We start from the raw sequence: 24,851 nt of genomic DNA on the forward strand, positions 1-24,851 counted from the left end.
TCAATGACGTGCAGTGAGGTCGGTGGCTGGGTAAGCACAGGCTATTATCAAAGACAGATTTATTCACAAATAAACCTTGATGAAGCCCAAGTTCACCATAAAACAGATATATCCAACAACCATGTAAATACCAATGTAGCCAAGATACACAAGCGATAGCCTCTGATGGCAGCATATTTCCTATCATCCAGCAAAATGGCACACTACTCAACTCAGCTCAGCCATAGACCGATGTAGCATCCACAGTTACAACTGATAGGTGGCACTAAAGGCCAATATATGGACACATTTCATCCGAATAATTTGCTATGCAAACTCCATAGCCTTTCACAATGGATTTACAATTCTTCCAGCGCAAACACACACAACACATAATATTAACAGCTAGCAGTGAGGGAGTTGGTGGTTGCCTTGCACGTCATGAATAATGTCATGTTTTGTATGCTGTATGCTGCCTCTGTCTGGTCTTAACTTTCATTATAGTTGACGTTCCACTCTTTGAACCCTCCAAATGGTGCATTACATTATTTCAGGTGCAGTATAGTAGTGTCCATTTGTCAGGTTGTTTTTGTTAGCTAGCTTTGTTCACTTCAAGGGAATGCAACGGCAAATTATGTAGACACGACCAAATATGCACAGCTTACCCCAGGCAATACCCACACAACATGTTTAGGCGATACGCACACGCAAAATATGAAATCGTACCTACTTTAAGCTAGGCAAAGCTGCGACTCCTATGCTGACTGTGACTGAAGTCAGGAAAGGCTGTGCACGTCAAGGATTTTAATGGCTTTGAATGGATGGAAAGAAAGTTATGAATATCCTTGAGCCTCTCATGAGGTTTTGATACAGTTTTAGCACATTTTGAGATTGTGAGCATAAAAACCACCAGAATCATTGAGGAAAAAACATTAGATAACAAAAAAAAAGACAATTTTGTAAGTACTTTTATTTTTTATTTGGCTTTTCATAACAGTTTTTTAAATTAGATTCTCACAGGGTAAGCACTGCCTACCCCAACTGCACATCACTGGTTGTAGCCATATTCAACACACCTGGCATAGATTATGAGTGAAAATGAGTCACACTACTGCTACTTAAACAATCAGTTTGAGAGGATAGAAACAGATAGAACTGATGGGTTGAATAAAATGGTTGACTGGCTTGTTTAATCTTTCTAATAAAACAATTGTTCAGCAAATGAATTAGTCTCAGATGACAATGTAATCAACCCGAGCTTGGTTTGAATGTATGGAATTTTTTGTTTTTGTCATAAGGCTTTTATTTGTATAAAGTTGGTTAACACTTTATTTGGATAGTCTACAGACTATCAGTAACATTTAAAATAACTACACCACATGATTAAAAGTATATGGACACCTGCTTGTTGAACATCTCATTCCAAAATCATGGGCATTAATATGGAGTTAATCCCCCTTTGCTGCTATAACAGCCTCCAATCTTCCGGGAAGGCTTTCCACTAGATGTTGAAACATTGCAAGAGCATTAGTGAGGTCGGGCACTGATGTTGGGCGATTAATCCTGGCTCGCAGTCGCGTTCCAATTCATCCCAAAGGTGTTTGATGGGGTTGAGATCAGGGCTCTGTGCAGGCCAGTCAAGTTCTTCTACATTTATCTCGACAAACCATTTCTGTATGGCCCTCGCTTTGTGCATGGGGGCATTGTCATGTTGAAACAGGAAAGGGCCTTCCCTAAATTGTTGCCACAAAGTTGGAAGCACAGAATCGTCTATAATGTCATTGTATGCTGTAGCATTAAGATTTCCCTTTGATTGGAACTAAGGGTCCTAGCCCGAACCATAAAAAACTGCCCCAGACCATTATTCCGCCTCCACCAAACTTTACAGCTGGTACTATGCATTGGGGCAGGTAGCATTCTCCTAGCATCCGCCAAACCCAGATTAATCCATCAAACTGCCAGATGGTGAAGCGTGTGTGATTCATCATGCCAGAGAACGTGTTGCCACTGCTTCAGAGTCCAATGGCGGCAAGCTTTACACCTCTCCAGCCGACGCTTGGCATTGTGCACGGTTATCTTAGGCTTGTGTGTGGCAGCTCATCCATGGAAACCCATTTCATGACGCTCCCAATAAACAGTTATTGTGCTGACATTGCTTCCAGAGGCAGTTTGGAACTGAGTGTTGCAACCGAGGACAGATGATTTTTACACTCTACGCTCTTCAGCACTCTGCGGTCCCGTTCTGTGAGCTTATGGCCTACCACTTCGTGGCTGAGCCATTGTTGCTCCTAGACATTTCCACTTCACAATAAAAGCACTTACATTCGACCGGGGCAGCTCTAGCAGGGCAGAAATTTGACAAACTGACTTCTTAGAAAGGTGGCATCCTATGACTGTGCCAGGTTGAATGTCACTGAGCTCTTCAGTAAAGCCATTCTAGTGCCAATGTTTGTCTATGAAGATTACACGGCTGTGTGCTCGATTTTATACACCTGTCAGCAACAGGTGTGGCTGAAATAGCCAAACCCACCAATTTGAAGGGATGTCCACATACTTTTGCATATATAATGTATCTATTAAACCTTACCCTAGCCCTAAACATAACCTTTATCCTAACCCTAAACCCTTACCCTAACTCTCTAACCTTAACCCTTACCCTTATTCTAAACCCCACCCTAACCGTAACCTTAGCATTCAGTTGCTTATCAACAGATAGTTTGACCATCTGTAGAGCAAATTTTGCAGATGGACTATCCGTACTATCCAAATGATGTGTGACATAAAGTTATCTTACACAGGTCAACCATAACCTCTCACATTAACTTACAGTAGGCTACAATACATGGCTCTGTCCTGGTGACCCTTGGGTGGTGGTATGTGAGAGCTAATGCATATTAGCTAATCTACATAAAGTTTTATGTCCTTCTGCCTGCTGTCTTATTTCTTTAATTGTTTTTTGGGGGGGTAAAGTCTGATTCGTTGACCTGCTGTGGAAAGGCTGTGGGATCCAAACATGCTATTCCAGACTACATTTTTCAACACTCTGTAAAATGTCCCTGTCACAGTTTCTGTGTTATTTGATTGTTTCCTTAGGTTACCGCTGGAGGGCATCCTTACCCTGTTTTCTTGTTTCCAGGTTAAACTGATTATTACTTATTGGATTCACCTGTGTTTTTAATACTTTCTCTGTTCACCTGGTTGCCTTGTTATTTGGGTTCCTCAGTTGGCCTGTATCTTTGCTTAGGTCTCATGTTTTATTAGTGTGCGGTTGCCTTGTTTCTGTTAAGACTCTAAGTAAAAGTTCTGGATTCACCCTTACCTCTGCTTGCTGTGTTTCTCTACGCTTGGGTTCATGTTCCTACTAGAATTATTGTTACGGTCCCTTACATTTCTAATATGAGTGGGGTGGCAAAACAGCAGTTATGTTATATAACAGCCAGTCGTGGTGTTTCAAGGGACCTCCTGACATGCAGGCACTCGCATGATTATGCAATTTCCATACCGCCATAATGCCCTTTCCCGACCAAGTGCTGTCCACGCCAGCGAGGTGCTGGAAGTTGTCGACGTTCACTGGAAGTTGTCAACGTTCACTGGAAGTTGTCAACGTTCACTGGAAGTTGTCAACGTTCACTGGAAGTTGTCAACGTTCACTGGAAGTTGTCAACGTTCACTTGAGTCCATCTTTCCCATACAGGAAATCTACTTCTCCTCTTTCAGCAGAGTTGAAGTTCAATAAGCAAAATTGAACACTTGTAGCCATAACAAAGTCTCTAGGTCTTATTCTTTTGGTCCCTAAAAGCTAAACATTCCTTTTAACAATCGCCTAGGTCTTTATAGTCTTGAATTCCCATGGTTCCATTTTAAAGTCTTGTTTAATATTGTGTTTTCATTACTTCTTGTCACTTTCTTGTCAAGTCTCTGGACACATTTGATTTACTGTTGAGGATATACAGTTGAAGTCGGAAGTTTACATGCACTTAGGTTGGAGTCATTAAAACTCGTTTTTCAACCACTCCACAAATTTCTTATTAACAAACTATAGTTTTGGCAAGTCGGTTAGGACATCTACTTTGTGCATGACACAAGTAATTTTTCCAACAATTGTTTACAGAAAGATTATTTCACTGTATCACAATTCCAGTGGGTCAGAAGTTTACATACACTAAGTTGACTATACCTTTAAACAACTTTGAAAATTCCAGAAAATTATGTCATGGCTTTAGAAGCTTCTGATAGGCTAAAGGACCTTGTGAAGATGCTGGAGGAAACAGGTACAAAAGTATCTTTATCCACAGTAAAACGAGTCCTATATCGACATAACCTGAAAGGCCGCTCAGCAAGGAAGAAGCTACTGCTCCAAAACCGTGATAAAAAAAAACAGACTACGGTTTGCACATGGGGACAAAGATCGTACTTTTTGGAGAAATGTCCTCTGGTCGGATGAAACAAAAATAGAACTGTTTGGCCATCATTAAGTTTGGCAGAAAAAGGGCCATCATGAGGATGGAAAATTATTTGGATATATTTAAGCAACATCTCAAGACAACAGTCAGGAAGTTACAGCTTGGTTGCAAATGTTTCTTCCAAATGGACAATGACCCCAAGCATACTTCCAAAGTTGTGGCAAAATGGCTTAAGGACAACAAAGTCAAGGTATTGGAGTGGCCATCACAAAGCCCTGACCTCAGTCCTATAGAACATTTGTGGGCAGAACTGAAAAGGCGTGTGCGAGCAAGGAGGCCTACAAACCTGACCTAGTTACACCAGATCTGTCAGGAGGAATGGGCCAAAATTCACCCAACTTATTGTGGGAAGCTTGTGGAAGGCTACCCGAAACGTTTCACCCAAGTTAAACAATTTAAAGGCAATGGTACCAAATACTAATTCAGTGTATGTAAACTTCTGACCCACTGGGAATGTGATGAAAGAAATAAAAGCTGAAATCAATCATTCTCTCTACTATTATTCTGACATTTCACATTCTTAAAATAAAGTGGTGATCCTAACTGACCTAAGACGGAATTTCTACTAGGATTAAATGTCAGGAATTGTGAAAAACTGAGTTTAGATGTATTTGGCTAAGGTGTATGTAAACTTCTGACTAACTGTAAGTTCATTAGGCTACAGTATCTATTTAATTGTGTTGATGGCTTGGTATTTTAAAGAGCTGGATTTAGACACATTTTGACAAACATATTCTGTTATCTCATTCGTGTATTTGTTCAGGAAGAATATTATTGATGTATAGCATCACGTTTCCTCATAGCCTCAATCATCAATTAGATAGGCCACAGCCTATTGTAGCCTATGCATGCATGTGATGTGGAATTAATGACGCAGTGTTGTGTCATTGATGTAGAGAGGGTGTGACCTCGTGTTTTAAAATTGTTCCGGTGGAATAGTATTTATCACAGATAAACAAGAACCCAAGCCAATAGAAACCAGAGAGAAGTAATTATGAAGACCTCTCAGTGCCAAACCAGAGTCTCTCAGAGCGGCAGCACGAGCTACATGAGCAGCCTCAGCACCAGCGCAATGAACCCGCTCAGCTGCGCGTGCCTCACCCTCCTAGTTCTCCTCATCTCAGCGATCCCCATCTGCAAAAGTAAGTTTAATAATATATTTTGAACATGCTTTGGGTCTTGTGCATTGCTAAAGGTCCAAGTCAAGATTTTAAAACGAAAAACTTTTTAAAGCAATGGAAAATGTTTGCGGGTTTGGTGTAGCCTAATTTAATAGGTTATGAAACATGTAAAGTTGTAATCAAAGGTTTTTCCAAACCATTGAATTTGGGCAACATAAATTGCTAATAGGCCTAAACAACAAGCTCAACAACAACAATATAAATGCTTAAAATATAGACATTTGTTTATACTACAAAATAAAATTAGGTTCATCAATCATCTCACTTTGTTTGCTTTAATGTGTACAATTCCTGAAAAAAATTAACTGTAGACCAAAGGTAGTTGTATTTCAATCCCTTACAATATGAATAGACCCATATCAATATTAAAACTCAAGATTATTTCACATGCCAAACATTATATTATTGTGCGTAGTTACACATTCTTGGGAACCTGCCCAAAGGAGAGAAGGTTGGAGAAATATTTAAAAACTTGACATTTACTCATTTACATTTACGTCATTTAGCAGACGCTCTTATCCAGAGCGACTTACAAATTGCAGATTGTCTACCTTAACTGCAGATTGTCATGATAATTATTGGTAAATGTACGGCGATTGTTGCTTGTTGCATTTAATTCTACGTTTGCCATGTCATCAACACTTTCAGCACTTTCAATTGGTAAATTGACTTTGTTCTAAAGAGTGCCTGGTGTCTCCCAGATCGTTGCTACAATAAGAGCGCTAGATTTGATCGGAGGGCGACCTTTCATTACAATTATGTTTTTCATTTAGCCTATATAACCTATTATCCAAGACTGTATTTTCGTTTATGGGATTTTCTCTGACTGGAAATGAATTCATTATAAACGGGGTTGCATAGAGCACTGGTGTAAGCCTATAAACTCCCACCACCAGTACTGCGGCTTCACAACCTGTTGTTATAGGGCTGCAGGACCGACACACTTCTGGTTTTCGTCTTCTCCTTCGAATAAGGGACTAATTCAGACCTGGGAGACCAGGTAGAAACAAAAACAGAAGTGTTTCGGCCCTCCAGTACTGGAATTGAACAGCCCAGGGCTGGGTTTCCTAAAAGCATCGTACAGTAGGTACAGTAGCAATAGTGCTATGATGATTTTGGGAAATCCAGCCCTATTTTTGAGTATGAAATTAGAGCCTGAGTTGGAAAGGGAATGACCTCCTAATCCACAATCAGTTCATTTCACAGTATTTTGAACCATCGTGGGACGTCCTATTGGAACTTGTTGTGGATGAGCCTGATCATTAGTTTCAAATTTACCCATTAGTACTGTCAAACCTTTCTGGAAAAAACATATATTGTGACATTGTTGCAACTAGACATTTGCTTTGGTAAAATTATGATTTGAGGGTATTTACTGCACTGGTCATTTCTCTCCCCCCAAAACTCTGGCCTTGATAAACAGGCAACATTGTAATGACACTAAACATTGGCTTGAATTCGACTCCAAACAGCAATAATGTCACAAATGATTGAGACATAAATAGATTCAGAATGGCAATCGTGTCATCACTCTTCAGTGACGTGATACATTTTATTTGTTAAGGGTTATTTGCGGTGACATTGAGCGATTGATCGCGGCTTTGATGCTCTTATGTGATAATTGGCACAGGTGTTTAGAGATATTTAAACAGCGATGGTGACAGGAAGAGATAACAGAGCTACTGTTGTGTGCTGTTAGGACAATTCAGACAAAAAGAAGGACAGAAGAGGGAAAGAGGGATCTATAAGGGAAAATAGTGGTTTAAAGAAAGACCATTGCTGGATGTCAGTACACTTTTGGGATACAGAGCTGTTGGTTCATAGTTAGTTGGTCACTATGAGTTTTTTGAATATGAACAAATATGACCCCAGGATAACACAGGCAAGCTTCAATACACTCTCCAAGTTCCCATCCTCCTGTCATATTGTCAACATGGATTAGTTTATGACTATGATCCACTCAAAATGGATTATGGTTTTTAATCACGATCTACACACTCCTATTAGTGATTGATACAGCATCAATGTAATGATGTAATGATACTCGTGTCTGTCTGTGTTTCAATGGAAGGTGCTCCAATACAACAGCAGAGAGCAACAATAGACCAGTACCAGCTTCTCAACCAGGTAGGCCACAGAACTACAGTGTCTCTCTGTTCTCTCTCTCTCTCTCTCTCTCCATTTTCCCATGCTAAGACTGAGTTGTTCCTCTCCTTTGCAATACAGAGACATGTTTACTATTCACTCCCTCTCTCATAACAACACTCGTCTTGTCTCCCATAGCTAGAAGATGTGTGCTCATCCTACCTTTCTGCAGACCTGCCATTTCGGGTGAGTAAGACTAGAATAATGAAATGTTCATGTGAAAGCACGGAAGAGAATGGATGAATGTTCAATGTTTTCTTTCTCTGAACTTCTCTCATATTTTCAAGTTCAGGATCAATTCCAATTATGATGAAATTATAATAGTCAATTACAGCCTTGAAATGAAAATGGTGTACAACCGTATTAGATTATTGCGCTCACCTCTTTCCCCCTGCTCTCTGGTTGCTACCCTAGATACCCAATGTTTTAGGAGAACTCTGTGTGTTGATGCTTGTACAGAAGTCTAAGGTATTCCACCCTTCATGTTCCAGCATAGTAGCTCAAACAATAATCATATCACAAGTATAAATGCACACATTGTGGTTTATCCTAGTATGCGAGCACAACACAATTGCATATATATTCAGATTTGCAGTGTTTAATCATTCTCAAGTAAATTTAGTTTTATTACATTGTCGTTGCAGAAAGGACAGGACAATCCTAGTAAAAGGGTAAGTGTGGCATCTGTTTCATCCGTCTATTGAAAAGTGTTCACTGAGGGTAACTAATATCAATGCAATCAACATCCAACCTTTTGACAATATTTATTTGTGCGTGTATGTGTTTGCTTGCGTATACAGTTTTTATTTCATTATGTTAAGCAACAAGGTGCTGGCTTAACAGAGGGGGCGGTAAGTTGGGTTAAAGCTCAGTTTCACTGTGCACTGCTTTGCGGCTTGACACAAAGGCACATTGCATTTCTTTTTTATTATCTGTTACTTGTACTGTGTTTTTAGTATTGTATTACCTTTTGATTCCATAACGTGAATTTTTATCTTGAAAAACTGTTAGGTTTTAGCTTAGTTTTTATTTCCGGAGTAAACCAAATATTTAAAGTTATGAATTGCAGACACTTTGCTGCATATCACGTTACCACAGCTCTCACGTTCTCAAAATGCATGCCCGCTCGCACAAACGCACACTCTATTGCTGCCCAGCTTGTTAACTTCTCAAGAGTTGTCCTCCAAGGAGATGGGCCTGTAGGTTTCTGGTATAGGAAATACCATCGTTTTCCCATCCCTGGTATGAAAAAGGTTGAAAGAAAACACTGACTGCTCCACCTGCCAAAGTGCTTCCCTTCCCCTTGGCTCTTGCTCTGCATGCAAGATGCACACTTTCTTAAAAAACAATTTTAGGTACGGCATGTGTCCACACAGAGGCGTCATGCCCATAGGGGTCAGATTTGTCCAGTTTTTTGTTGTTTCTCTGTAATACTACTAGTCACCTAGCAATTTTATGAAGTTGGCTTTAGCTAGCCCAAATACACTACATCACCAAAAGTGTTGTGGACACCTGCTTGTCGAACGTCTCATTCCAAAATCATGGGCATTAATATGGAGTTGGTTCCCCCTTGGCTGCCTCCACTTTTCTGGGAAGTTTTTCCACTAGATGTTGGAACATTGCCCCAGGGACTTGCTTCCATTCAGCCACAAGCATTAGTGAGGTCGGGCACTGATGTTAAGCGATTAGGCCTGGCTAGCAGTCGGCTTTCCAATTCATCCCAAATGTGTTTGATGGGATTGAGGTCAGGACCCTGTGCAGGCCAGTCAAGTTCTTCCATACCGATCTCGGCAAACCATTTCTGTATGGATCTCGCTTTGTACACATGGGCATTGTCATGCTGAAACAGGAAAGGGCCTTCCCTAAACTGTTGCCACAAAGTTGGAAGCCCAGAATCATCCAGAATGTAATTGTATGCTGTAGCGTTAAGATTTCCTTTCACTGGAACTAAGGGGCCTAGTCCGAATCATTATTCCTCCTCCACCAAACTTTACACTTGGCACTATGAATTCCAGCAGGTAGCGTTCTCCTGGCATCCGCCAAACCCAGATTCGTCCATCGGACTGCTAGATGGTTAAGCGTGATTGATCATTTCAGAGAATGCATTTCTACTGCTCCAGAGTCCAATGGTGGCAAGCTTTACACCACTCCAGCTGACACTTGGCATTGCGCATGGTGATCTTAGGTTTGTGTGCTGCTGCTCAGCCATAGAAATCCATTTCATGAAGCTCCCGATAAACAGTTATTATGCTGACGTTGCTTCCAGAGGCAGTTTGGAACTTGGTAGTGAGTGTTGCAACCGAGGACAGATGATTTTTATGCGCTACGCAGCTGAGCCGTTGTTGCTCCTAAACACTTCCACTTCACAATAACAGCACTTACAGTTGACCGGGGCAGCTTTAGCATGGCAGAAATTTGACAAACTGACTTGTTGGAAAGGTGGCATCCTATGACGGTGCCACATTGACAGTCACTTAGCTCTTCAGTAAGGCCATTTACTATTTCCTATGGAGATTGCATGGCTGTGTGCTCGATTTTATACACCTGTCAGCAACGGGTGTGGTTGAAATAGCCGAATCCACTAATTTGAAGGGGTGTCCACATACTTTTGTATATATAGTGTAGGTTCCCAATATCTCAAAGTGTGTCCTTAAAAATATGATCCAAAGTGGTCATTCAGGCAGCGCTGACAGGGATATTTAAGACTAACCAAAAGCTGGTTTAGCGGGTAATGGCATTATTTTGACAGTGGAAACGCAGCCTATACAGCCGTGACTCACACTACCCATATGTGCATGGAACAACAGTAGCCTAATGGGCTTTTGGTGCCTGTATACTTTGTATTTAGAAACAGAAAAAACATGTTTTTTTCCAATTTCGTTTTATTTGATTAAAAACCAAGCATAGCCTCCCTCTCAATTAAGGCTTTTTTTGTCTGCCCAATGCAATTGTGAAGTAGTCAAGACTGTCGATAAAGGGTTTGGCTCCTGAGACCTCTTGGAAATAAATCTTAATCACCAAAGCTTTAATAAAATATAAAACAGTGAGCTGACATTCCCTTTTAATCTGTGCATTGTAGGCAGGCCCACATTATTTTAGCCATGCAGGTCCGGTTTTGGACGTGCCTAAAACCCCCTCCATGATGTAGGCTACGTGTCCATGCCCATCATGAAACGGGAGCTGAGAACTTCGGTGAATACCGGTGAACCTCATATTTAGACGTTATCTGGTCTGTAAAAATTGCTTGTTTTCCGTTTCATATGTTCAAAACCTACTATAACGAAGGCTTGTTCAAAAGCAATGCGTGTCTTTTTTATAGTGGTGACTTTATGATAGATTTATATGTTGTTTAAAAAAAACGGATAGTTTTTCTTTAAATTTTATTACCACAACTTATTAGAATGATTCACCTTCTTGGTTTTATGGTGACAAAGTCCGTGGCACGCTTGCAATGCAACTTCTGGAGGTGTGTGAACGCTACCTGATATTTAAAATGGTTCTGATTAGGTTCATAAAACATAGGACTATTTGGGAGCAGTATAACGGTGAGTGGACATTCTCCCTTTCTATTTATATTGGATCAATGTCCAGCAACTGTGAAAAGTTTGGAGGCGCATAAACCCTCCAAAGTCTGCGTTGTTTTAATATTATATGCCCACGGGGAGAAATGATGGTGCCTTTTAAGTGTAACATAGCCTATTTAAAACATGTGGTTTTGTTTAGAATTTGATTAGAATTATTCATTCTCTTTTTAGGCCTTATCAATAAATATTTTTATCTTGCTTATTGATAATGTTTGGCATGTCCATGCTCAGCCATAAAGCAATTTACAGTAGGCCTAGCCCCTATATCAGTGTGAATGCTATTAAAGCCATGCAATTACTTAGAACAATGTGGACTACAAATGGGTTCAAGTTAGTATTTAGCAAAGATAGGTCTACATTTTGTTATTTAGCTTCTTTAAGCTATGTAACAAACTATAACAGACTAACATTGGAGTTGATTCCAAGGCAATACATAAAAAAACGTAAATACACAACTTGAAGCAACCACATATTTCGCCATGGTGCACGTTCTGATTGGTCAATGAGGGGCCATGCCTCAACACACCCACAACTTGTTTATTAATCAAAACCCAGCCCTTTCGCGCCAACGCCAGCAAGTGCGCCGATAATTTTGATAGTGAAAATGGCACAAATATTTCTGACACACCCCTGAATGTATAGCACTACCGCCTGCGCTTAGGTTTACTATTGTGTTAGGTTTGTTAAAATACAGCCCTTAGTTTCTTAAAAAAAGATTCCCCAGTTAGGAGGATACGGACAGCTCAAGAGGTATGCTTAGATATGCATTTTTGTATTTTTATGATATAGAATTAAGCATAAGGATTATGCAGGAATAAGGTGTTTCAGGTGTTTGAAAAATGCTAAATTCTCTCATTTATGGACGGGGGGCCTAGCCCCCCTACAGACCACCCCCTAGCTATTCTCACATACTTTGTGCTCCCTCACATTTTTTGGGGTGCATGACACACCTGTTTACACATCAGTGTATCCTGTCTTGTTTGCATGAGAATTGGAATTACTCATGCCCCCCTCACTTCCGCTGTCACCAGTATGACTGACGTCGGGGAACATCATTAGCGTAAATTAGATAAACAGAAAGGACAATGAAGGGAGTAATTTTCTGCCCTGTCTGAATAATTCATGGCAAACTGTATTTTTAAGTGCCAACAATTTTAATCTCCAGTCTCCAAGTCATTGTAATGGCACCGAAATGACATCTTCTATTTCCTGTGATGGCTTCCTTAATTCATTTCGGATATAGCTCTGTTTACAGTCACAGGGCGGAGATTGGCTTTGCAAAGTTCTTCCTCAGAGGACGTTACACAGTAAAATCAGTAAAATCAAGTTGAGTTGACAAAATGTAAAACTTGTCAACCAGATAACAATCAAAATATGATGCCTTTCCTAGACATTGTGATTACGCCATGAAAATTAGTATTTAACTGATTGTAATCAGTTATCTGATATCACTTCAATTTCATCATAATGACATCCCACACCAAATGCTGTCCAATGTTACATACGCATGGCGCTAGTACATTACATCAGTAGAGAAGGTATAGCACTTATTTGTCCTGGCATGGCCTGCATGTGGAGAGCGTGCTGTCACTATGTGATGTGTCGATCTAAACATGCAGAGTCTGCAAATGAACACAGGGATGTATTGAGAACTGTGTGTGTACATACAGTTGAAGTCGGAAGTTTACATACACTTAGGTTGGAGTCATTAAAAAACTTGTTTTTCAACCACTCCACAAATTTCTTGTTAACAAACTATAGTTCTGGCAAGTCGGTTAGAACATCTACTTTGTGCATGACACGAGTAATTTTTCCAACAGTTGTTTACAGACAGATTATTTCACTGCATCACAATTCCAGTGGGTCAGAAGTTTACATACACTAAGTTGACTGTGCCTTTAAACAACTTTGAAAATTCCAGAAAATTATGTAATGGCTTTAGAAGCTTCTGATAGGCTAATTGACATCATTTGAGTCAATTGGAGGTGTACCTGTGGATGTATTTCAAGGCCTACCTTCAAACTCAGTGCCTCTTTGCTTGACATCTTGGGAAAATCCAAAGAAATCAGCCAAGACCTCAGAAAAAAGGATGAACCAGACCTCCACAAGTCACAAAGCAATTTCCAAATGCCTGAAGGTACCACATTCATCTGTACAAACAATAGTACGCAAGTATAAACACCATGGGACCACGCAGCCATCATACCGCTCAGGAAGGAGACGCATTCTGTCTCCTAGAGATGAACGTACTTTGGTGTGAAAAGTGCAAATCAATCCCAGAACAACAGCAAAGGACCTTGTGAAGATGCTGGAGGAAACAGGTACAAACGCATCTATATCCACAGTAAAACGAGTCCTATATCGACATAACCTGAAAGACCGCTCAGCAAGGAAGAAGTCACTGCTCAAAAACCGCCATAAAAAAGCCAGACTACGGTTTGCAACTGCACATGGGGACAAAGATCATATTTTTTGGAGAAATGTCGTCTGGTCTGATGAAACAAAAATATAACTTTTGGCCATAATGACCATCGTTATGTTTGGAAGAAAAAGGGGGATGCTTGCAAGCCGAAGAACACCATCCCAACCGTGAAGCACGGGGGTGGCAGCATCATGTTGTGGGGGTGCTTTGCTGCAGGAGGGACAGGTGAACTTCACAAAATAGACGGCATCATGAGGAAAGAAAATTATGTGGATATATTGAAGCAACATCTCAAGACATCAATCAGGAAGTTAAAGCTTGGTTGCAAATGGGTCTTCCAAATGGACAATGACCCCAAGCATACTTCCAAAGTTGTGGCAAAATGGCTTAAGGACAACAAAGTCAAGGTATTGAAGTGGCCATCACAAAGCCCTGACCTCAATTCTATAGAACATTTCTGGGCAAAACTTTAAAAGTGTGTGCGAGCAAGGAGGCCCACAAACCTGACTCAGTTACACCAGCTCTGCCAGGAGGAATGGGCCAAAATTTACCCAACTTATTGTGGGAAGCTTGTGGAAGGCTACCCGAAACGTTTGACCCAAGTTAAACAATTTAAAGGCAATGCTACCAAATACTAATTGAGTGTATGTAAACTTCTGACCCACTGGGAATGTGATGAAAAAAATAAAAGCTGAAATCAATCATTCTGTCTACTATTATTCTGACATTTCACATTCTTAAATAAAAGTGGTGATCTTAACTGACCTAAGACATGGCATATTTACTTGGATTAAATGTCAGCAATTGGGAAAAACTGAGTTTTTAAATGTATTTGGCTAAGGTGTATGTAAACTTCCGACTTCAACTGTGTGTGTGTGTGTGTGTGTGTGTGTGTGTGTGTATGGGTCAGTGTTGCCCAATTCAGAATTGAATTGAGAATGCATCAAATTCCAATTAAATTCTGGAATTTGAATTGAAGTAGTAAACAGGATACAGAATTGCAATTCGAATATGAATTAAAGTAAGTAGAATCCAATTCAATGAAATTCAAATGCCTCTTCTACTCTTCTTCTTCTTCTTCTTATTATTATTAGGTGTAGTCAAATCAAAGTTTATTGTTCACGTACACAGATTTACAGATGTTATCGCTGGTGCAGTGAAATGTTTGTGTTTCACCGCTTGTGTTTCAAGCAATTCGCTGCACCTGCGATAACATTTGCAAATCGAGCTCCAACAATGCAGTAATACCTAGCAAGGAATTACAAAATATGTTATCTATGATGAGCCATGACTAGAATACAATACATATAAGGTGGGAGAAACAGTATGTAAACATTACTAAAGTGACCAGTGTTCAATGACTATGTACATATGGCAGCAGTCTAAGGTGCAGGGTAAAGTACCTGGTAGTCTATACAAATATACATATTGAACATAAAACATGTCATTATATACATGCATAAAAAATATTGTTGAAACGATTGATTTCAGGACAAACTCTTAAAAGAACGATCAAGGAAAACAACCTGTTTATGAATATTCATTATAGTCATTATATTTGATTAATCACTTACATTTTGTTCAATATGGGGAAAATACCACATTTCCCAGAATGCATTAGTTTCACCCTCAAGTTGACCCTGAGGGATTCAAAAAGAAGCCAAACAAATTACATTTTTGGTGGAAATATAATTGGCTATTCTAAGCACTAATGTTAAAAGAGTATATGAACATTCCAGAGAAAAGTGATATTTATTGTTATCTGGAAGTGTGACCAGTCAGATTCAATGAAACTCATGTTCTATGACTGATTGGAATTGATTTGAATTGCACTGAATTAACTTCTACTTCCTGTCACTCAAACTCAAATTCTACATCCTGTAGGGTGTGGCCAATTCAATTAGAATTTCAACTCATGAGTGGAATGGGAGTCAATTCAAAAATTCTGAATTGAGCGAACCCTGGTGTGTCTGTGTGCGCCTGCCCTCACACGGATGTGCTCGTGCACATGGGTGCATCCACTGGAGCATGCGTTCACACTTGTGTCTGTATGGATGGGATGTTAGGGTGTGTGTGTGTATGTATATATGGACTCCTCTCTGCAGCCCCCAGCCCTCTGTCTCTATGTCCGGGCAGTTGTTCATGTTTCTTCATTTCTGTCTGTATGTGGATGTTTTGTGCATGTGTCAGTCCCCTGTGATGCACCCTCTCCTGCAGCTAGTTCCTCAACTCCATACCAGACGAGAGAGAGGAGAGGAGTTTATGGTCCGCGTATGTACACTCTGCATGTTCCGTTTTACATCTACTCTGCACCTGTCACTTCTTTGGAGAGGAAATCTCTCAGTAATCTCTTAGACTCGCATAAAACAAAGCCACCACAATTTGCAGTGCTTTGTTATGGTGTGATACTAATGATCAAATTAAAGATATTATGAGCACCCTTTGCTTTTCTTTAATTGGGAGAGCTAAAACTCTTGATGTGCCCTTTGCAGTCAATTTAGGGCATCTGGAGGCTATTCTCTTTTCACTTTGCCAATGCATACAGGATTTGTCATTTTTCCAGTGTGTTGTCCTATTATGAGACTGTTTCATTATGCGTATAGAGGCTACCTTTTTTACACACATATTGTCACTCTGTACTCGTCTACATTAGCTGTTCTTTTCCATGATTCAGGTAATTACAGACTAAAATTAGTGCATCTGACAGGTGAACATCCACGTCGCTGTACTTTAACTCAACATAATTAATCCTTCATTCTACCTGGGGTTGGCATTCACATAGTAGCTACATTGGAATTGTGAGTGGAAAAGTGCTCAGTGTGTCTGTTTACGGCAGAGACTCAATGGGAGTGACGTCTGCTCTAATGGTTTTGCCTACGAAAGAATGAAATAAGTGGAAAAGGAGCTTAGACAGATAAACAAGGATATCTAGCACACTTCTTTCTGTTCCAACTGAAATGTTGACTTTTTTCATTTTAAAGTGGTTGTCGGCTGAATTAATACTGCCTTACTCAAGTAAGACAATACCTGAATTTCTATCACCTGATCATTGGTATCCTCTGTGCTTTCTGTTTAGGATCATCTCCAGGGACCTGGGGGAATTCAGAGCAGAGGGTACTTCTTATATCGGGTATGAATACACACATTCAGGGAACAGGCATTAACTCCATTCCAAAGTTCATTTGATATCATACATCAGTAACATTTGTTTTTCTTTCTTACAGCCAAGAAATGGAAGAAGATCCCTAGAATTTGAGTAAATGTAAGGTTTGGGGTATTTCTCAATGCCATTATCATTAGTAAACACTGCTGTAACACTGATGTCCATTTACTAGTGTACCCTGAAAGGGTTGGGAATGGGGGGAAAAAAACATCAAACCGTAATCTGACAGAGTGGGGAGGCAGGTTTCCATGAAACTCTTTGGTAATTATTCCTGTGAAAACATAGATCATCATTATTATCATGAGTAGTAGCCTACTGTGTTTGTGCTTGCATGGCCTTGACCCTTTAAAACAACGTGTTACAGAGTCCCTACTATACGCTGTACAGAGATGACACAGAACCAGAGAACCAAACAGGCACAACCATCATAGAGTGGTCCAGACCTCCACCAAAACGATGTTGAAAGAATGAAGAAACAAAATGAAGAACAAAGAAATGAGAGTCTAAGTAAAATAATCTTTGTTTGTCCAAAAGTCTTATTTCTGTTTCGATGATGTGTCTTTTGAATTAAAAGCATTGTTATATGGTTATTTTTGTGGTGGCATGATTTTGCAAAATGACAGATACTGCTTATGAAACTTGCACAAAGAGGTCCTGATGCAACTGGAAAATTGTCAGTGAACACACAAGAGGAGTGTGTTTGTGTGTGTGTGTGAGCTGAAATACTCTTGACCATACTTAGTGTGCTCAAAAAAACAATGTCTCTCTCTGAAACATTTCCTATGACACAAGATTGAGATCTCACTCAACACTATTATGTTGCACCTGCATTCTGTGATTAAACTCTACCTTTCAAACAGACAAAAGACCAGGAAGGCTGATTATCGTCTCAATTTACCAAAACCTTATTGTTTCAGCTACCAACTATTACATTCAGGTGAAGAAGTAAACTCATTCTGATGACTTACTAATTGTATTTACCTTATAGCATTGAAGCTTGATTAATGGTTTTGTTAATTCGAAAAATATTTGTGGAGAGTCAGGTCTGGAATATGGAATAAAAATGTATACTTTGTTTTTGTAACCTAGTAACTATTATCAGACTTAACACACACAGCAGTGGCTGTATGATCGATAATGACACTACACAAATAGTGTGAAAAATATGACAACGGATGAGTCATTTGCCGTGTATCTCTTTCCTTTCTGGTTTCTTAACCAGTGTGGGAGTATTTCTTGAAAGAAGTAGCTGGAAGGCTGTGGACTGATAGTGACCCATGAGCAGGCTGCTGTGTCCTGGAAAGCTAGATCTGGGTAGGGGATGGAGGAGGTTGGGAGTGTGAAGCAACAAGACACCCCACAAGACAAGTCTCTGAGTGTGAGAACTCCGCCAAGTGGAAAGCATGTGTTCAGTCAACAGCCAGAATGCTCTGCCAAAGGGTGAGAAGAGCTGGTAAAATATAATACCTGCCAGCTGTACATAATATTGTACCAGATAAAACAGAAGACGAACACACATTTGTATCTGATGCAGGATCAATTCACTTCTGTGTGGATCAAATATTTGACCATGGCGCTATCTAGTGGTGGTATCTTCAGCACCAAGCCCATCCCAAGGAAATGTTACATTCCTTCAAGACTGTTGAAAACCTTGACTCTAAAGGGAGATAGGTTGGTCCCTTTCATTGATCAACCTGACAATATGACAAATTCTTTGTTTTGTGGGGGATGCAAGGGCTCACAAGTGGTGCAGTGGTCTAAGACACTGCATCGCAGTGCAAGAGGTGTCACTGCAGTACCTAGTTTGAATCCAGGCTGCATCACATCTGCCTTTGATTGGGAGTCCTGTAGGGTGTTGCACAATTGCTGGGGTAGGCTATCATTGTAAATAAAAATGTGTACTCAACTGACTTGCCTAGTAAAAGGTTAAATAAATAAAACAAGGAATGGAAGATAGCTGCTCCAAGGTGCAGTTCTTCCTCTAAACAGTAGATGTCCCAATGCTGCTACAAATACAATTTCACTATCAGAAAATAATGTAAACTCAGCAAAAAAAGAAACATCCCTTTCTCAGGACCCTGTCTTTCAAAGAAACACTGTTTCCCATGCTTGTTCAATGAACCATAAACAATTAATGAACATGCATCTGTGGAACGGTCGTTAAGACACTAACAGCTTACAGACGGTAGGCAAATCGGTACATCGGAACTTCACACCTGCGGAACAGGTACAGGATGGCAACAACAACTGCCCGAGTTACATCAGGAACGCACAATCCCTCCATCAGTGCTCAGACTGTCCACAATAGGCTGAGAGAGGCTGGACTGAGGGCTTGTAGGCCTGTTGTAAGGCAGGTCCTCACCAGAAATCACCGGCAACAACGTCGCCTATGGGCACAAACCCACCGTCGCTGGACCAGACAGGACTGGCAAAAAGTGCTCTTCACTGACGAGTCGCGGTTTTGTCTTACCAGGGGTGATGGTTGGATTCGCGCTTATTGTCGAAGGGATGAGCGTCACACCGAGGCCTGTACTGAGGCCTGTACTCTCGATTTGGAGGTGGAGGGTCCATCATGGTCAGGGGCGGTGTGTCATTGCAGGCAATTTCAATGCTGTGCGTTACAGGGAAGACATCCTCCTCCCTCATGTGGTACCCTTCCTGCAGGCTCATCCTGACATGACCCTCCAGCATGACAATGCCACCAGCCATACTGCTCGTTCTGTGCGTGATTTCTTGCAAGACAGGAATGTCATTGTTCTGCCATGGCCAGCGAAGAGCCCGGATCTCAATCCCATTGAGCAAGTCTGGGACCTGTTGGATCGGAGGGTGAGGGCTAGGGCCATTCCCCCCAGAAATGTCCGGGAACTTGCAGGTGCCTTGGTGGAATAGTGGGGTAACATCTCACAGCAAGAACTGGCAAATCTGGTGCAGTCCATGAGGAGGAGATGCACTGCAGTACTTAATGCAGCTGGTGGCCACACCAGATAGTGACTGTTACTTTTGATTTTGAATCCCCTTTGTTCAGGGACACATTATTCCATTTCTGTTAGTCACATGTCTGTGGAACTTGTTCAGTTTATGTCTCAGTTGTTGAATCTTGTTATGTTCATACAAATATTTACACATGTTAAGTTTGCTGAAAATAAACACAGTTGACAGTGAGAGGACGTTTCTTTATTTGCCTTGTAACAATACAACTGATTGGCTCAAACACATTAAGAAGGAAAGAAATTCCACAAATTAACTTTTAACAAGACACACCTGTTAATTGAAGTACATTCCAGGTGACTACCTCATGAAGCTGGTTGAGAGAATGCCAAGAGTGTGCAAAGCTGTCATCAAGGCAAAGGGAGGCTACTTTGAAGAATCTCAAATATAAAATATATTTTGAATTGTTTAACACTTTTTTGGTTACTACATGATTCCATATGTGTTAATTCATAGTGTTGATGTCTTCACTATTATTCTGCAATGTAGAACATAGTGAAAATAATGAAAAACCCTGGAATAGGTGTGTAGGTGTCGAAACTTTTGACTGGTACTGTACATATATATTACATTTACATAAATATTCAGACCCTTTACTCAGTACTTTGTTGAAGCACCTTTGGCAGCGATTACAGCCTCGAGTCTTCTTGGGTATGACGCTATAGGCTGGGCACACCTGTATTTGGGGAGTTTCCCCCATTCTTCTCTGCAGATCCTCTCAAGCTCTGTCATGTTGGATGGGGAGCGCCGCTGCATTGCTATTTTCAGGTCTCTCCAGAGATATTAGATCGGGTTCAAGTCCGGGCTCTGGCTGGGCCACTCACATACATTTAGAGACTTGTTCTGAAGCCACTCCTGCGTTGTCTTGGCTGTGTGCTTAGGGTCGTCGTCCTGTTGGAAGGTGAACCTTCACCCCAGTCTGAGGTCCTGAGTGCTCTGGAGCAGGTTGTCATCAAGGATCTTTCTATGCTTTGCTCTGTTCATCTTTCCCTCTATCCTGACTAGTTTCCCTGTGGCTGAGAAACATTCCTTCAGCATGATGCTGCCACCACCATGCTTCACCGTAGGGATGGTGCCAGGTTTCCTCCAGATGTGACGCTTGGCATTCAGGCAAAATAGTTCAATCTTGGTTTCATTAGACCAGAGAATCTTGTTTCTCATGGTCTGAGAGTCTTTAGGTGCCTTTTGGCAAACTCCAAGCGGACTGTCATGTGCCTTTTACTTAAGACTGGCTTCCATCTGGCCACTCTACCTTAAAGGCCTGGTTGGTGGAGTCCTGCAGAGATGGTTGTCCTTCTGAAAGGTTCCCCCATCTCCACAGAGGAACTCTGGAGTGCTGTCAGAGTGACCATTGGGTTCTTGGTCACATCCCTAACCAAGGCCCTTCTCCCCCAATTGCTCAGTTTGGCTGGACGGTCAACTCTAGGAAGTGTGTTGGTGGTTCCAAACTTCTTCCATTTAAGAATGATGGAGGCCATTGTGTTCTTGGGGACCTTCAATGCTGCAGACATTTTTTGGTACCCTTCCCCAGATCTGCGCCTCGACACAATCCTGTTTCGTAGCTTTACGGACAATTACTGTGACCTCATGGCTTGGTTTTTGCTCTGACATGCGCTGTCAACTGTGGGACATTATTTAGACAGGTGTGTGCCTTTCCAATCAATTGAATTTATCACAGGTGAACACCAATCAAGTTGTAGAAACATCTCGAGGATGATCAATTGAAACAGGATGCACCTGAGCTCAATTTTGAGTAGCATAGAAAAGCGTCTGAATACTTATGTAAAGGGTGGTGTTTTTTTATTTTTTATAAATTTGCAAATATTTCTAAAAACCTGTTTAAGCTTTGTCATTATGGGGTATTGTGTGTAGATTGATGAGGATATTTTTTTTCTTTAACGTAACAAAATGTGGAAAAAATTAAGGGGTCTGAATACTTCCTCGAATGTACTGTATACACCTACTTACATTTTGGAAGCTAATAGATTGCATTTAGTTAAAAATAAGACATAGTTGTAATCAGAAGATACTATTTACATGTAAGTACTATTGGTAACAGAATAAATAGCAGAAGAATAACTGCAGATTACATAATGCTGTAATTGAAAATTGTACACCAAATGTAGGCTCCTGCCTCTTTAAGAGCTAGAATTGATTTTGTATCCTATGTTGTGATTCTCACCAAATATGTTGTCATCTTCTCACACTATTCAAACCCCACATGCGAATAAACTGTTTATGAACATGTCTTTATAACGCACATATTGCAAATAAATAATCTGAACTAAAAACACATTTTGGAATTTCTGTGCATCCTTGACAATTGCTAAACAATATCCCAAAACCACACACATTTTTCTGAGAACCTGCTCATCATGTTCCCTCTTTTGTGGCACCAATGTTATGGCAGGAGAAATGGTGTTGCAGCATTTTAGTGTCTGCTATGGGAATAATGGCAAGCGAACCTGGGGAGCTTTGTGTTCACATTGCCCTAAAAAAGGGAACCGGACTGAGGAATTCTAGCGAACCGAACTCAGACCACCTCTCGAGATGGTCTCAGTTCAGTTCGCTTCGGGGGCTCTTTTGAGGGGTTCACACAGGACAAAAAATTCAACGAACTGCACCGAGTTCACAAAAATTGTCTGAAAGGGACCAAGTCTGAAAACACCCTTAGCTACCTCCAAATGAATCGGGAAGGACTGTTTTCTCCTGCCAAGCCAATGGAATAGAGTGAAACGCAATGGGACATTTCTTAATGAGTGAAATTTTTCGCCTTAAGTTTATACTTAACTTACCAAAAGTTGCTATTCCTCAATAAAGGTATTGGAAATGTTCTTCAATTTCTTCCTATGTTTCTTCCTAAGAGAAAAGTTAAGAAGAAATGGGATTCTTTAAAATAATTTTCTTGGATTTCTTCTTGGAAATGTACTTAGCTTTAGGAAACCCTTGTCTTGTGCAGACTGGTCAGGAGGTGAGCATTTAAAAAAAATACATTATAACTAAAAACATCAATGTAAATCCTTAATTTAAAAAGCTTTTAATCACATATTTCACTAAATAATGGATAATAATAATAATAGTTGAAATGGTCATATAAAATCTAATGCTAAACAAAGCTAAATGTATTATTAGAAAATTATTAAAATAAGTAAAACAACTTCCATTTAATGGCAATAGTCCAAAACAGTAATAATCAAACATGAATATTTAGTGATTCAAAGCTGCTAGAGAGAAGAGAACTCACAGAAGCCGCTAAGGGATTGGATGGATCCTCAACATGTCCCTGACCGTGTTCTACTGAGGCAATGTCGACTACCACAACACTTGGCTGACCTTCTAAATGAAAACTTAAAAAGAAAGACCATGAGATCATGCCCTCTTCCAATCATCCTACAAATCATGATAGCCCTGAGATTCCTAGAATCGGGATTCTTTCAAACCTTGCTTGCAGTCCTCTGTGAGTCGGGTGGTTAGTGCAGTGTGCGTGATGCACTGTGTCGTCATGTGCGAAGATTTATCAAGTTCCCATCAACTGCAGCTGAACAAATAAGCACCAGACAAAACATTTTTGAGGTGGCTAACTTCCCCAATGTCCTTGGTGCAGTGGATTGGACCCATGTGGCAATAAAGGTCAGTGACAATGATACATGAGTAAAGTTTGCACCCCACCAAAATGTATTATTTCAGTAGGCCTTATGAGTATAATTTTCTACCTGATAGGGTCCACGTGAAGAGGAAATGTATGTTAATCAAAATAACTTCCACTCTATCAATGTCCAAGTAGTCTGCGATACCACGCTAGCCTTCACAGACGTTGTTGCCAAATGGCCCGGGAGCACACGACTCCTTCATTTGATCAAATTCAGCCCTGGAAGCCAAGATTGAGGAGTGGCACATTCCTGATGGATGGCTATTATGTAAAGAAATCACTAACCCTTTCTTTCCTTCCCCTGATACCATTTAACTGTGTAATTGTTTTGTGGTCCAAAGCACACTTAGAGTTTCTTCTTATGATATCAATGTACTACTTAGTATTTTGGGTGTTTTAGGTGATAGTGGCTATGGACAAAAAACATGGCTCATAACACCAGTCCTACACACTAACAATGACACAACGAGAACTACAACCATGCTCAGGTGAAAACAAGGAGTCTAGTAGAGAGATCTATCACAGTCCTCAAATCCAGATTCTATCACGTTTCAGGAGAAGACAGAGATACAGACAGTGTCGAAGTAACACAAGTTTATTACTAGAACAGGGGGCAGGCAAAACGACAGGTCAAGGGCAGGCAGAGGTCAGGAATTCAGATCAGAGTCCATAATGTACAGAACATCAGGCAGTCTCGGGGTCAGGGTAGGCAGAGGTCAATAATCCAGGGTGGTGTGACAATGGTACAGAACAGCAGGCAGGCTCAGGGCAGGCAGAATGGTAAAAACCGGGAAAACTAGAAAACAGGAACTATAAAAAGACAGGCATTGACTGCACTGGGGAGTTATTTTATACAGCCCAGAAAAAACATGCAAGATCATAACATTGGCATGTATCTTGCACAACATCTGCATACAAAACAAATCAAATTGTATTTGTCAAATGCACCAAATACAACAGGTGTAGACCTTACAGTGAAACGCTTACTTACAAGCCCTTAACACTTATTTTTCTTGAAACTGCATTATTGGTTAAGTAAAAAATATATACTGCTCAAAAAAATAAATGGAACACTAAAATAACACATCCTAGATCTGAATGAATGAAGTAATCTTATTAAATACTTTTTTCTTTATATAGTTGAATGTGCTGACAACAAAATCACACAAAAATAATCAATGGAAATCCAATTTATCAACCCATGGAGGTCTGGATTTGGAGTCACACTCAAAACTAAAGTGGAAAACCACACTACAGGCTGATCCAACTTTGATGTA

At 40.4% G+C, this 24,851-nt stretch overlaps 1 protein-coding gene across 2 annotated transcripts; it reads left to right on the forward strand.

Annotated features, from left to right (window-relative positions):
* The first annotated feature begins 5,380 nt into the window (after nucleotides 1-5,380).
* Nucleotides 5,381-17,527, forward strand: LOC106584089 (neuromedin-U). Of its 2 annotated transcripts, XM_014168925.2 has the most exons (9): nucleotides 5,381-5,584; nucleotides 7,695-7,750; nucleotides 7,907-7,954; nucleotides 8,183-8,236; nucleotides 8,413-8,439; nucleotides 15,965-16,045; nucleotides 16,851-16,904; nucleotides 16,999-17,036; nucleotides 17,302-17,527. In XM_014168925.2, exons 1-8 carry the CDS (start codon nucleotides 5,437-5,439, stop codon nucleotides 17,032-17,034), a joined length of 504 nt encoding a protein of 167 aa, XP_014024400.1. In that variant the 5' UTR covers nucleotides 5,381-5,436; the 3' UTR covers nucleotides 17,035-17,036; nucleotides 17,302-17,527. The 2 variants fall into 2 exon arrangements, with proteins under 2 accessions (XP_014024400.1, XP_014024401.1); XM_014168926.2 differs by lacking the exon at nucleotides 15,965-16,045.
* Nucleotides 17,528-24,851: the final 7,324 nt, after the last annotated feature.

The sequence above is a fragment of the Salmo salar genome, chromosome ssa23 (genome assembly GCF_905237065.1).
Source record: "Salmo salar chromosome ssa23, Ssal_v3.1, whole genome shotgun sequence".
Taxonomy (NCBI): domain Eukaryota; kingdom Metazoa; phylum Chordata; class Actinopteri; order Salmoniformes; family Salmonidae; genus Salmo; species Salmo salar.